The following is a 14435-nucleotide window of genomic DNA, read 5'->3' as shown; positions in this document are numbered from 1 at the left end:
TCCGTCTGTATCACAGTTGTGCTCTTAGTGTAGTTTATCACACTGGAATAAGTGTCCCTTTTTTGTTAGTGGAGAGCATTTTTCCTTGATCCTGAGGACCCTTTTAATGCATTTTAAGCATGTCAAGACACAGTTTATTATAGTGTCCTGGCAGTATATTTGGAAAGTATACTGCATGAACATTTGAATATTTATAAGGATTTTATGCATTTTTCCATGTTTCTGCTTAAAAATGGATTATAGAAAATTAATGTTGTGGCTTCACCCTAAATTTTGAGAAGATATATTCATTGAATCATGCATTGATTCTCCTAAGACACTTTGAGCTAACTCTAGTTTTACCCTGTCTAGCCACTAAAATGTCCGACTTGAATGGCAAACATCATCCCTAATAAACTTGAGAGCCAGGAAATTAAAAAGGTAGCTCAAAGTTTAAAGGTTTGCTTTTACTGAAGTGCCAGATGTTCTGTGTCTTCACCAGCCTCTACAAAAAGCTGGGTGATTTCTTAAAAATATCTGTAGGTATGTGAAAGGTTGTCCCTATTAGTTGAATCACTTGAGTTTACTGCAATTTTGCTACTTAATACACCGTGATTTTAGCATTTAGTGTATATTTAGTTAAACACACTCATTGCTAAGAAAAATTTTCCTGCATTTGGTCACCTTTCATCTTCACTTTCATGTTGAAAAACTTACTTCACAAATAGCTTATCTTGAGGAATGTACATCCAAAGTGCTGTATTTTGGGACTGAACACTGTATTTTCTTTTCAAAGAATTAATTCATGCAGTTTATATAAAATGCAGTTGTTAGCAGCTTGCAAATGCAATGGACCTTAGAATTCACTATTAAAGGGTGTTTTGACAGAAATTTGTGATCAGACAGCAGGTGATTGCTTCCCAGATACTTTCCACAGAGTCCCCTACTCCTATGATTTATATTTTGGGGCTTTGATTCCATTTGTGTGGATGTTTTATTTCAGGAGTTACTTAAGCAGAATGTCTCCACAGCCTGTTTGAAATAACTTTACCATTTGTAGAGATAAATAAATCTTTTGTTATAATACTTTTTTCCCACCCCCAATGCACCTCCAAATTACTAGAGACTAGTAGTCCTAGTAAAATTTAACATTGTTAAAGATTTAGCTGAATCTGTTTTTCTAAAATCAGAATTATGGAAGCCATGTTTTGAAACAGAATTTGCTGTGTTTCAGTGGCTTTGTGAATGGTAAAGACCATATAATTTGAAAAGAACTTGGCTCTCAAAAATTGAATTGGGAGTGCTGATTTTTGTCCACGTTGTCTGACCTCCTCTTAGAGTAGCAATACATGTTGAAGTTACTTTGACAGCCTGCTGAATTTTATCGTACATCTCTCTTAAGTGTTATTTTATTTCTGTGTACTTTCAGGAATTATTTACCTGACCTCAGCTCTTGGCCAGCTGGCACATTCTGCACTCTTCCTGACTGTTTCTGCACGGGATGGGGGTGGCCTTCCCTCTGCCAGCAATGCAGCTGTCACAGTAAACATCCTTCAGACTGTTTTGGTCCCTGCCATATTTGAGAGATCCCGGTATACCTTTTCTGTTCCAGAAGATGCACCTGAAGACAGCGTGATTGGCACCGTAAAGGCCAGAGAGCCTCCAAGTAAATTGCATTCTCAGTCAGAGATTATGTTGTATTTTTGTTGTGGCCATTAACTGGAGATAGCTGTAGATGATTTTTTTTTCCTGTAAACTTCAATGTTATTCATTCAGTCTGTCAAGCATTAAATAGAATTTACTGTTGGTACTTACAGCAACTGGTGTAATGGCTGGTTAATCAGGATCCTCTTTAGAACAGCTGGAGATTCATGGTACTCTCTTTGGTGGTCCATAGAGATTGGCAGTGGCCTCCATTTTCTCCCTGGTGGATTTCTGTAATTGTAAATGGGGAGATAGGAAGCATGTTGTGAAAGTTTAAGTAAGTGTGACAGGCTGGCTCATGTTTAAGTATTAGCCATGCAAGGCAAATCTCAGAGCAATACTTATAATCAGAGAGTATTCAGAAGTTTCAGAGGATCTGCGAGAAGTGCTCCTGGCCACCCATCAAAAAACCAAACCAACCAACCAAACAAAACCCCACATTGTCTCAAATTAAATGGAGAAGTCCAGATGAATGTTTGTGGGACCTTTTGAAAATATATTTAATCCATCTGGTTTTGTTATCATTTGTAAAGGGAAATGGCTTAGCTCCTGACAGTCCTTGGTCATAAAAGGCCCTGCTGAGAGCCGTACCTATTTTGTCCATATGCAGAGCAGTGGGACCTGTGAGTCCACGTACCAGCCTGATGATAGATGTGTAAATGTAAAGTGGTAGATGCCATGGTTTCATACAAGCTTGATTAGTCAGGTCCTCCCATTCCCTTCTTTTGGGAAGGACTGTCCTCAGGGTGGAGACAGCACCTGCAGGGTGGCCTTGGTAGTAAGCCTGAATCTTTAGACAGCTTGTGCTTTAGGTAGCATCTAATGTATAAATGTTACTACTAACTATAAATGGTCACCCATGAACAGTAAGTTTATTAAAATACTTTTTTTTCAGAGAACTGCCACCTGTTTCATTCCTTGCTATAGTGAATGCCTGTGTGTAGTGAAATTGCTCCCACAAGACTAATTTACAGGAATGTTTTTTCTATATTTTAGATCAGGGAAAAACAAGAGGCTATTATATGATTTTCTCTATAGAGGTTTATAATACCAGTGTGATGAAAATCAAACAGTGCAGAAGTGGACAAACTGTATACATTCATATTTTACTGAAGGGATCCAGGGACGGGAAGAAGGAAGCGTAAAAAGCCCAAGAATGTCAAACATCTGTGTAGCTTACATTTATTCCATTGAATTGAACAGCATGCATTCTCCCCAGATGTTCTTGCCAACGTTTATGTTATCGCTTCCATATTTTATTTTTTACATTTTTTGTTGTTTTTTCCATTTCTAGATTCGTTAGAAGTGGTTTCTTACCGAATCTGCTCTGGTGATCCACATGGAAAGTTCTCCATCGACCCCCAGTTTGGCATTATCCGCACCAAGAAACAGCTTGACCATGAGGCTCAGTCTGTGGTGGTGCTCACTGTTCAGTCACAGCTGGGTAACTCCCCCGTCTATAGCAGCACTCAAGTCAACATATCTGTGACAGACATTAATGACAACCCTCCAGTATTTCTTACCAAATCTGATAAGGTAACCATCTCACATACCCAGCCTCCTGGCACTGCTGTCTACATTGCTCATGCAGAAGACAAAGACAGTGGCCTAAATGGGGCAATCAAATACAGTATTGCAAGCAAGCAGTCAAATGCTTTTAGCATTGATCCAAGTCTCGGAGTGGTAAACCTTACCAGGACAGTGTTTGGGGAAAAGCAGCAGGAATATACTCTACACATAGCAGCCGAGGACTGTGGAAGTCCTCCTCTGACTTCTTTGCTGGTCTTGACAGTGTTTGTTGAAGAGCAGACGATGGGCCCTACTTTGGTTTTTCAAAGCTTGGTGTATCAAGTAGAAATCAGTGAAGCTACCTCTCCAGGTGCCCAGATCCTTCAGGTTCAAGCCCACTCGCTTGATCCACACAGCGTTACCTCCAGTCTGACATATTCCTTAGAGCCTAGCACTGATTCTGTTGCATTTGGAATCAGCTCTGATACTGGCTGGATTTATCTTCGGAAACATTTGAACTACGAATGTGCACAGATGCTAAGTTTTAGAGCCTTGGTCAGTGCCTCTGAGGATGAAAACCTTAGGCAAAACGCAAGCGCATCTATAATAGTCAATGTCCTGGATGAAAATGATCATTCTCCCATGTTTATGCGTGAGAGCTACTTCTTTGAAGTTGAGGAAAATCCAATTCCCAGTGGTGTGGTTGGCACTATTACAGCTGTTGACAAAGACTCCGGAAGAAATGGACAGCTTTCCTATTTCCTCTTGTCTGATGGAAAGTATTTCAAGATGAATTCCAACACAGGTAGCATTGTATGATTTGTAATCTGCCTAATATTGCTTTTGGAAAGCAGCCTTCCCTAAGGGTATGGAAGTAAAGTATAAAGCTTTCAGGAACTGCTGTGAATCTTTTGGGTTGATATATGAGTATTTTAAGTCAGAGCTTCACAATTTGGGGAATGAAATAAACCCAATACATTTTCATGAAGAATGAACTAGCGCTTAGGAATTTATTTTTTCATGACTTTGTTCAGGTCACTTGGTCATAAGTTTTGGTGTTTGACTGCAACAAATTAAAAGGAGAAGTTTTAAGTTATAGCTTCAATAGTTCATGTGAGGAATTCCTTTGCCTGTGATCAAGTAGAGTTGAAAAGTACAGATCAGCCATAACTATAAAGGTACTTACGAAGTTAGATAAAGTGATTTAAAATACTTGTGAACGCTTCTGTAGCTGACATCAAAACTGAGTTCATGTTGTACATGGCATCCCAGAAGTCAAATTGGCTGAGAGAAATTTTTCACAGCACAGGGTGTACTCTGCAGTGAATCCCAAATGCCTTGAGTAATCGGGGTTATGGCTACAGAGTATAACACCACAGGCCAGAGCATGGAGAGCCTGAAGGAAGGGAATCCTTCAAGGGACACAGGCACTGTAAATAATCCAGTTTAGCAAAATGATACATAGCAAACAAAGATCTGCTGTTTAAAATTCTTATTTCCAGATGTCCAGTCCCCATGGGGAGTGAACAGGCTTTCCCAGAATTTCTCTGTATGAATCTCAAAATAAAAGCAGGTTCCTTTGGAGTACACTTATGGAAGTTTACAGGCAAACAGAATACTAGGAGTTAACCAAGAAGATCTTAAAAAAACATGTGGTTATCTGTGTGATGGGCTTTGGTCAACCGCAAATCTCCGGCTACACTGGGTGTTGCTAAGCAGATAGGGAGAAGATCGGTCAGATTTATTTGCTGCGTTTACTAGAATATATGGGAGACATAAGGGTTTCTGATTAATGTGCATAATTAATAAAAGCCAGTTGTCAGCAGTTAAACCCCTGTGCTCGTGTATTATGTGTCCTGAAGGGTGGTAAGGGCCAGATGGATTTCTTTGGAAGGTCAGCACTTTGGTTCATACTGTTTTATCTTTGCTCTGGGGCACCCAGTGTACAGTAAAAGATGTAATACGGTACTAAAGTACATGTGCAAAACTGTGATTGACAGAATGTTTCTACGGAATGGGGCTTGTAAAGCTGATATTTTAATGTCAGTGGTCAGGTGTTAGAGGGCACGTATCATTATTTCACATTAAATTAAATGCATAATTGCACGCAGTAAAATGAGTGCTAGCACACAGTAAACGCCTAACTCCATTTCTCCCCCCCTTTTCCTTGGCCGTCAGGTGAAATCATAAACTGGGCGGCGCTGGACCGCGAGGAGCGGGCGCACCACGAGCTGCGGGTGCTGGCGACGGACGCGGGCTGGCCCCGGCGCAGCGCCACGGCCGCCGTGCGCGTCTCCGTGCGCGACCGCAACGACCACGCGCCGCGCTTCCCGCAGGGGGCGCTGCGCCGCCAGGTGCGCGGGAAGGGGGCAGCGGGCTGCGCGCAGCGCCGCCCCGCGGCCGCGGCGGGAACTGCAGCTCCCACCGATCCTACCGGAGCGCGGCGCTCCCGCCGCCCCGTGCGCGGCCAGCGGGAAAGGATAACGCGCGCATGGCTGTGCTTGTGCACGCAGTGGGATGGAGCTCTTTCGGTCTCCGACCTGCGAGTCTGCCATCCTAAAGATGTGTGAGGTAGCGCTCTATGCAGACCGCGACAGAGGGTTGCTAGAACTCGGTTATTTAACCATCTCCTGAAATGCTCGTTGCGCTCACTGTAAATATTACTGAAATGGAAAGCAGAGCAGCAGCTAAACTCTTGTGTTATGGCGAGGGATTTCTTTTAAGACTGACTTTATCCATATATCCATGCAATTGTGTAATGGCAAATAATTTGTAAACTGCTTGGTGACAGGTTTTGGAAGGGCAGCCATCAGGGACGCTTGTTACTACTGTCTTTGCAAAAGACTTTGATTCTGGAAACAACGGCATCATATTATATTCAATAGAACCAGGTAAGAATTTAAAGTGTTATTAATATGAAAGTAGACATTAAAATAACTGGAATTTCAGAAAAGCCATATATCATACAAGGCTTTGTGTTTATTTTGTGTCTGGTAGAATAAAAGTGCTTTTGTAAATAGGAATCAGAACCATCATGTGTCTTATGAAGTATCTAAGGAGGTGCAAGCAGCTGCCTTTCTTCCCTTCACTCTCTGCCTCATCTTTCAAGGGATTTAGTTGCTTCTGTGGCTGGCCAGAAAGTGTTCAAACAGCACTCAGAAAAGATTAGGACTGTGGTCTTGTTCTGCGCAGTTTAGTATTTCAGTCAGTTGTTTAACATCCTAAAGGAAAAATGATTTCCCTTTTCCCATAACCAATTGAAAATTTTCCTGCTAAAATAACAGTTTGTGACAGTCTGAGACAGGGATTAGAGGGATCAGCAGATAATCTGGGCAAACAATGAGGTCTGTGGTTTTTAGTTCAGGTTTCACCCTTTGTTTATCACTGTGTTAACCTGACATAGCCTAGCCACTTAAAAACACTTCTCTTTAGTTTTCTCCATAATTCCTGCATGTAGTAGTTCACTTCTGGGGTAAGCTGTAGGATCCAGTTTTGTTTGCAGTGAAATTAATAAACAAGCAGTCCTAAATCAGAACATGAGTGGGACGGGGGCATTAATACTGGTAAGAGACATAGATGTGATGTCTGGTTTTGCTGCATAGCACTTGCTACACGTTCATAAAAGTGAGAACTTGATCTGTAACCAGGAAGGGAAACAGGTCTGTTCCTCCTGCTTTCCTTCACTATTGGTTCAAAACAGTAAGAGCTACCAGGAACAGAACTATTTCTTTTTTGTTTGGTTTCTGTTCCATTCTACCAGTTTAATGTAATCAGTATTTTTTAAGCTTGGGATTTGTAATCTATGGTATTTGCATGTAGAGCTTACTGTTTCCTCAGAGCAAGAAAACATTATTCCCTTAATTTGGATATAAATGATTGCATATTCCAGAGGGAATTGGGCAGTGTCTTAGACTTCTGCATTACGAGTAAGAATATTTTGCACAGGAAAGATCCCCCTTGTGAAAAAGGGAGTGAGTAGTGCGCAACCCTTTGTCTGAAGGGTGATGGCCAGGCAATACAGGAAGTGTTTTTCAGGGGTCTCTGCCTGTTCAGATATCTTACTATATCCCCTTCTTTCAAACAGCACATTGGATTTTCTTACTGGCTTCCCTGTAGAGCCCCAGAGGGGAGTAAGTAAGAGTTCAAATTATAAAAATTACTAGAAACACAAAATATGACTAGTCTTGCAAAAGCTGTCTCTGGAAAGAACAAAAGGATAAAAACAGCAGCAAACACTCCCCCCCTCCACCCTTCAAATGCAAAAACCACTAAAAAATCCCTCCCAGCCTTGGAACTAGATATTTTCCTGATAAACAAATCCAGAAACAGCTGAGCTTCTCTGATACTAATTTTTGTTGTTGTTAGTTGGCTCATAGCCTTTAACATCTGGTCTTCTGTTTCATGGTGAAGTTCTTGCCTGGTTTATATTTAAAATAGTATTTTCTAGTTCTAGGACATTGTTCAGTGCTTAAATATGAAGAAGAAATATGATCTGATTTACAGCCATGTTTGTTAAACAGAGAGACAGCAGGTTAATTGGAGAACTGCATGCAGAGCAGTGCTCTGTTCTGCAGTCATGGGACTGCCACAAGATGAAGAGCTGCAAGTGTCAGTGTCAGCTCTTAAGCTTGTAAATGTTGCTGGGTAATTTTTAATGTTCTTGAGATCTTAAGGAAATGTCAAGATATCAGGAATATATTAAGCTATGCAGGAATGTTATTGACAAATGCCAACAAATTACATAAGGAAAAATCTGTAAAAGAACTGTGAGGTTTACACACCAAATGAATTTTTTAGGCTACAGGGAAGTGTTTCCATCAAAATGCCCCTCCTTCTTCCTAGAAAATCAAAGCAAATCATCATTTAAAAATGTATGTGGATGGAAGTGGGTGGTCACAGGACCCTACCTCCACTTGTGTGTTATCACTGAAAGAGTAACCTGATCCACAGGGAGGTGAATCCCAGCTGTGTGTACTATTTATTCCTTAGTGATGCTGGCAGTCAGAAAGTGATTTGCCTGGTCTTCTTTATGACTGTCAGTAGGATGTAGTATAGCATTTACAACAGAAATTAGTGTGTATTTATAGTGCATCTGGAACTACTGCTTTGTGTGTTAAGACTAGCATTGACAGAGGCTGTTACAGTTATATTTGGAGCAATTATGTGAATGTAACATTAGCACTTGACCTCACAAGTGCCAAGAGAAGCCTAGTTACACTGCTAATGCACATGAATTGGCAAGTGCTGTACATGTGTCTTGTTCTCCAGAATGAGCAGCAAGCAGCGTGCAAGGAACGTTCCTAGACTTGTAGAGGGCTACATTTCTGCAGAAGCCCCCATCATGTTCAGGTTCTTCGGGAGCCATGGCATTGCCTTCCTCTTTTCTGTTAAGGGAAACAACTTTTCCATCATCTCAAAGGAGGAGGACATGGTCAGGGCACTAAGTATTTTAACACCTAGGAAAGAAACAGTTCTTCAGGAAATTAGGTAAAAATACATAGCTAGCTATCACTGCGTGCTGAGGTCACTACTCTCTGAGAAATCGCTAATGTTCCTTTGTGTCTGCTTTCTGTGCCATTTTGCCTAAATGCCAGTCTCTGTAAGGCCTGAATGTTCAGCCAAAGTTCACAGTAACACATTGCTTGGTGTTTCTCAGGCCACCGGGTTTTTTGGTTCTAAACTACAGTTTCTCTGATCATCTTTGAGAGCACAGAGCTGGGAGAGTGTCTGAGTTTTGGAGAACCTCATGTAAATGAAAGTCTGGCCAAGGCAGTCCAGTCCTTGTCCAGTCACTGGACAAGGCAGAGGTGAAAAATTTAATTGTAAAAGCATATGTATTTATTGGCAGGTTACTTTTGCAAGCACAAGAAGAGACTGGAGCCATTAGAGTCTAGTTATTGAGAGATTCAATTTTTTTCTGTCCCACGTTTTATCTGCTCTTTCCAGCTTCCTTATTCCTTATCCATTTCTACTATACTTTCTTCCTTTTCTCCTCAGATACAAAAGGACATATTTAGGGTGTATGACATAAGCAGCAGCTGCCTAATTCAGGTGACTTATGGAGATGATAGCTAAGGAAATGTTTCTGGAAATGCAGCAAGCATGAGCTTTTAGAGCAATGACTGGCATGCTCTATAGCGTATATAGAGCTGCATAAACTTTTTTCTCAGTGTAAAAGTCTTTTCTGATTTCCAATCAAATGGCTACACTTGGAATCCATTTAAAAAATAGATTGATAAAAATACTAGAAAAATAGACATATGGGGCATTTCAGTTTTGAATGTCTTTATAAAGACAGATAAAAAATGATAATGCGAAACACAAAATGAAAGTCCCAAGGGGTTTTGCTCTATACAGTGTCTCTTTCCAATATTTTCAGACTTTTTTGTTACTTTTATTGCCACCAAAATACGCACAAAACTATTTCATGTAATATTTGGATTTTAGTGTAACTGTAAGTGTAGGTTTTAGCAAAATACTGAAAATAGATGCATGCATTTCACATTATGTGTTCTGTTTCTCATATCTCCTGTGAATTTTGCTTAGCTGGGATTTTGGTTCATGAAACATTATATGGAACAAAATAGCAGATTTGTGAATGTAGACATATTGTTAGGACCTACACCAGGAAAGTAAACCAAAAGCTATTTATGAAAATAGTAATATAGCAGCAGCAATGTTTCAAAATTACCATGAAAAATGCAAAATTCAAGACTGCCTCATTCAATATAATTGTCTCTATATATGGGTTCCTTTTGTTGGCAAACCTTCTTTTTGTTGTTAATGTTCCAGACAGCAAGACTGAACCAAGGAGGGACTTGTGGGGAATTAGAAAGCTATAGTCACTCAAAAAATACCAGAACAATATTGAAAAAAAACTTCTATTTGTTGGTTGTGAAAACCCAGTTTTCTATCTAGTCTGCTAAGTGCTTTTTTTCTTCAAATGTTACAGGTGCAACTATTTTGCAGTTGCAGATGATGTGATTGGATACAAAAGTGAACATCTACATGTGCAGTCAACTAATTTGAATGTGCACATTTGGAGAACATAAACAGCTTCATGCTCACTTAGGTGCCTATAGAAATATAGTTCTTTATGGGTGTTTTGTGTACTACATCTGCACTGAATTTATTTTTACCATAGTTGCTTACTATAATAGCAGCTGTTGTGCTGCATGACTTTATTTAACCCACTAGTGCACCTTATTAAAAATTCACATAATAGAAAGCTGTTTGCATAGTATTCTAGCAGAGAAGTACTTATAACAAATGTGATTTTCTCAGTTTCTGGTGACGTATACAAAGTAATAGCTACTTTCCCATTTTACTAAAATTTTTGAGTAATTTTTATGCCATTTCTTGAAAATGGGGGAGGTATGTGTCAGTCTCTTTTCCCAGGAGAGGTTTAGATTGGATATTAGGGAAAATTTCTTCACTTAGTGGTTTGTCAAGCATTGGAGCAGGCTGCCCAGGGAGGTGGTGGAGTCACCATCCCCTGCGGTATTTAAAAGACATGTAGACGTGGTACTTAGGGACATGGTTCAGTGAACTTGGCAGTGTTGGGTTAAGGGTTCCACTTGATGATCATAATGATCTTTTTCAACTCAAATGATTCTATAATTCTTAGTGACAAAGAGCTGTTTACTCATCTGTGGTAGAATTATTCTTTGCAACTCTCCAATAAATGTTATTTGATGTAGCTGCAAGTAATAACTTTAATTAAAAGTCACTTGTTACTGGAGTGCCACCAGTCCTTGAGGAAAGATATAACCATAATTTCCAATATTCACATGTTGCTATGCAGCAGCTTACTGTAAGATTTTAGGTACCCCCAGCTGGCTGTGGGTACAGAGCACAAGCAGGGCAGGTGGCATCACTGCAGTCATGGTGTATCATAGGGGTCAGCAGTGCTCTTTGCTGGCCCCCATAATCTGTGAGTCACAAGAGCCACCTGGGTAGCTGGCAGGAGATACTTGACCCTTCATGCCAGTTTGGAGACTTAGTTCTTTCTCTGGCCCTGTCTGCCAAGGTCAGAAATAGAAGGAGCAGCCCTGGAGTATCTGTTGCCCTCCTGATGCACACACCATTGGTGTGAGTAATGTTGGTACAAAACTGGGCAGCTGCTTTAGTGCTCTCTGGTGTTTCTCTCTGTACTTCTCTGAATCCACATTAAGTGGTTTATAATCACTGTGTACTCAGTGAAAGAAGAGGTGAACCAAACAAGCTAGAGAGATCCAAGTGAGTGCAGCAGGCTCCTTTCCTCTGGGTCCTGCTCATTTTCACTGTTCATTACCATGTTTAGTTCTGTGGAAGCAAGCTGTTACTGATTTGCAATAACATGTATCCATTTTTACCCCACAGAAGAGGATATAGGGTACTTCCAGATTGATGCTGTCAGTGGAGAGTTAAGAACAACCCGGCCTCTGTCACATGCTGAGAGATCAGACTACAGAATGAGGGTCACAGCCAAGGACCAGGGGATGCCTTCGCTTCAAGGACATGCTACAGTTTACATCCAGGTACTTATTTACATTGTAGAGATAGAACAATTATGTTAGATGCTTAGTTTTCTTGAAAAAAAAAAATTTGGAAGAATGTAGGGAAATAAACTGAAGGAAGGAAGAAGTTAAAAATTGTAAGCACCTTGTCTTGTGGTAATTTGTTTTGGACATTTTTCTGTTGAGGGAGGAAATGAGAGCAGACTCATTTTGATTTGTTAAGAATGCACAACAGAGTTCTGGATCATCTTGTAAATAGATGATGTTTGTGCTTTAGTAGGAGATCATTGGGAACACTGGAAAATAGGAGGAAAATATCCAGGTGGGCAGGAAGAAAAGCAAATATCAAGAGGGACTGAAAGTGGGGAAGAGAGTAGACTTTTTTTTCTCCACTAAGTTGCTGTCTTTTCTAAAGTCTGTCTCTATAACCTCGTAGAATGATATCTCATTTCTTGGTGCCGGTTTATAGCGGGCTACTCTGCATGGCAGTGAAATGCAGTGTGTGCTCACTGCACAGGCAGCCACCTGCTGTTCATCAAGCCACAGTGGGGCTGCTTTGTCCAGGCCTCCTGTGCACTCCTCTATCAGAGGCTGAATGTCACTGAGGCTGCCGTTTTCAAGTCACCCTAAAGATGGTTAATTTTGGATAGCTTGTAATAACATGCTTCAATCCAGACAAGGCAAATGCCATTCCCACAGTTAAACAGGGTTAAAGGACTCGTCTCCCTGAGCAACGGGAGAAACAGCAGGTGGTGAACTGACCATGACCCCCACTCCCTGTCTTCCTGTGCCACTGGGGGGGAGGAGGTAGAGCTGGGAAGGACAGAGGGGTGGGGGGAAGGTGTGTTTTTAAGGCCTTATTTTACTTCTCCTCATCCTGCTCTGATTTTTTTAGCAGTAAGTTCATTTGATGTCTCTAATTCTAGTCTGTTTTGGTTGTGATGGTATTTGCTGAGTGATCTCTCCTGGTCCTTATCTCAACTCATGAACCTTCATTGTATTTTCTCTCCCCTGTTCAGTGGTGGAGGGGAGTGAGAGAGCAGCTTTGCTGGGCGCCTGACATCCAGCCAGGGTCAACCCACTACACATTGCAATATTCATAATAACAGTGGGAAAATATTGCAGTCTTTGTGTTTTGGTTACAGGTGATCCCACTTCCCAATAGGAGATCTGGCTTCTCGCAAGACTTCAAGCGCTTTGTTGTACCTGAAAATTTTAAGCCTGCACAAGTGTTGGACTCTCTGAAGGTGCCTGATAACCATCTAGCACCTAACAGGAAACTGCATTTCAGTATTGCTAAAGATGACGATAATGTTCATTTTGAAATTGACAGCTTGACAGGAGACCTTTATCTTTCCAAGGAGCTTGACTATGAAACAGATTCGCACTTTCTTTTGCAAGTTATTATAAAGGATTACAATAATCCCCCACAAAATAGCACTGTCTTCCTAAGTATTGATGTAGAAGATAAGAATGATCATTCTCCATATTTTCAAGATGACTTTGTAGTGATTGGCGTAGAAGAAAATGTACCTGTTGGGACTCTGGTTTACACATTCAATGCAAAAGATGGAGATGGCGGTTTTTTGAACAGCAAAATAGAGTATTCCTTAGAAATGAGTAACATGAGTAAAAATCCATTTCTTATTCACCCTTTGTATGGCTCCTTGACCACAGCTTCTCCACTAGACAGGGAGATTACTCGTTCTGTGATCTTGACAGTGTTTGCAGAAGACCAGGCAATAAATCTGACTGAGCGGAGGCTGGATTCCCTGGCTGTGAAAATTGTTATTTTAGATATCAATGACAACAGTCCCAGTTTTCTGTCTTCGCCCCTTTCCTATGTCATGGAGGATGTGGAGGTAGGCTTCCTTGTACACCACATAGTTGCAAAGGATCCTGATGAGGGAAGAAATGGACAAGTTACGTATCACATTCTTTCAGGCAATGAAAACAAAGCATTTGTACTGGATAAAATCACAGGTACTGTAACTTCTCTTCTCTGGGGTTTCTTGTGTTGTGCTTCTCACAGTAACACTTGGGAGTGCATACCATCCAATACTGAAATACCACATTAGTGTGGCACTCTGCCCAGGTGACTGATTGTGTCCTCAGGGGTGATTGCCTTGGGCAGAGCACCACACAAGTGGGGCAGTACTGCACATGGTGGTCAAGCTTTGTGAGACTCAGCCCAAAAATTTTGGCATGACACTTTTACTGTGTTGTGTAGGAGCATCTTCCAATAGCGCATTAAGGAAGGTGGGAAGAAAATGCGTGCAGTGAAATACCTCATTCTGATTTTGGCATGATGCATACTTAAAGCATGTGCACACATGTATGTCATGTTATGTACACACGAGGAAAGGCAAAGTCAAGGTTGAGGAGTCTGCATTACACTGCGGGTGGAACGTGTTCTGTGGAGGCTCAAACTGCTGATGAATTTCATTCTTCAGCCCTCTGAAATTCTCTGGTTTCTAACTATTATACTGTATTCACACAAATGCAAATATCACCCTAGTAGTTGTAATATCTTCTGGTTCTTATTCTGATTTTTGAATCCATTAGGTGATGCAGCTGACAGTGATTTGTACAGCTCCTAACTGCATAACTTAAGTGCAAAAGAAGACAAATATTTAAGTTAAATAAAGTTAAAATGTTAAGCCCAAAGTTAAATAAAAAGAAATCACGAACGTCACTTGAATTTTCCATGAATCCCAATTTCCCTGGATGCCAAAGGCAGTATTT

At 40.8% G+C, this 14435-nt stretch overlaps 1 protein-coding gene across 1 annotated transcript in view; it reads left to right on the top strand.

Moving 5' to 3' along the window:
* The window catches only part of DCHS2 (dachsous cadherin-related 2), a 62129-nt gene that overhangs the window by 19313 nt on the left and 28381 nt on the right, over positions 1-14435 (top strand). The window contains exons 3-8 of the mRNA XM_048305108.1: positions 1409-1645; positions 2978-3997; positions 5371-5546; positions 5984-6083; positions 11554-11711; positions 12836-13673. Coding sequence (XP_048161065.1) covers positions 1409-1645; positions 2978-3997; positions 5371-5546; positions 5984-6083; positions 11554-11711; positions 12836-13673 — 2529 coding nt within the window. The remainder of the gene's footprint in view (positions 1-1408; positions 1646-2977; positions 3998-5370; positions 5547-5983; positions 6084-11553; positions 11712-12835; positions 13674-14435) is intronic.

This window comes from Corvus hawaiiensis, chromosome 5 (assembly GCF_020740725.1).
Source record: "Corvus hawaiiensis isolate bCorHaw1 chromosome 5, bCorHaw1.pri.cur, whole genome shotgun sequence".
NCBI classification, from domain to species: Eukaryota; Metazoa; Chordata; class Aves; order Passeriformes; family Corvidae; genus Corvus; species Corvus hawaiiensis.
The sequence above is the reverse complement of the archived record's forward strand: the minus strand, read 5'-3'. Positions and strand labels throughout refer to the sequence as shown.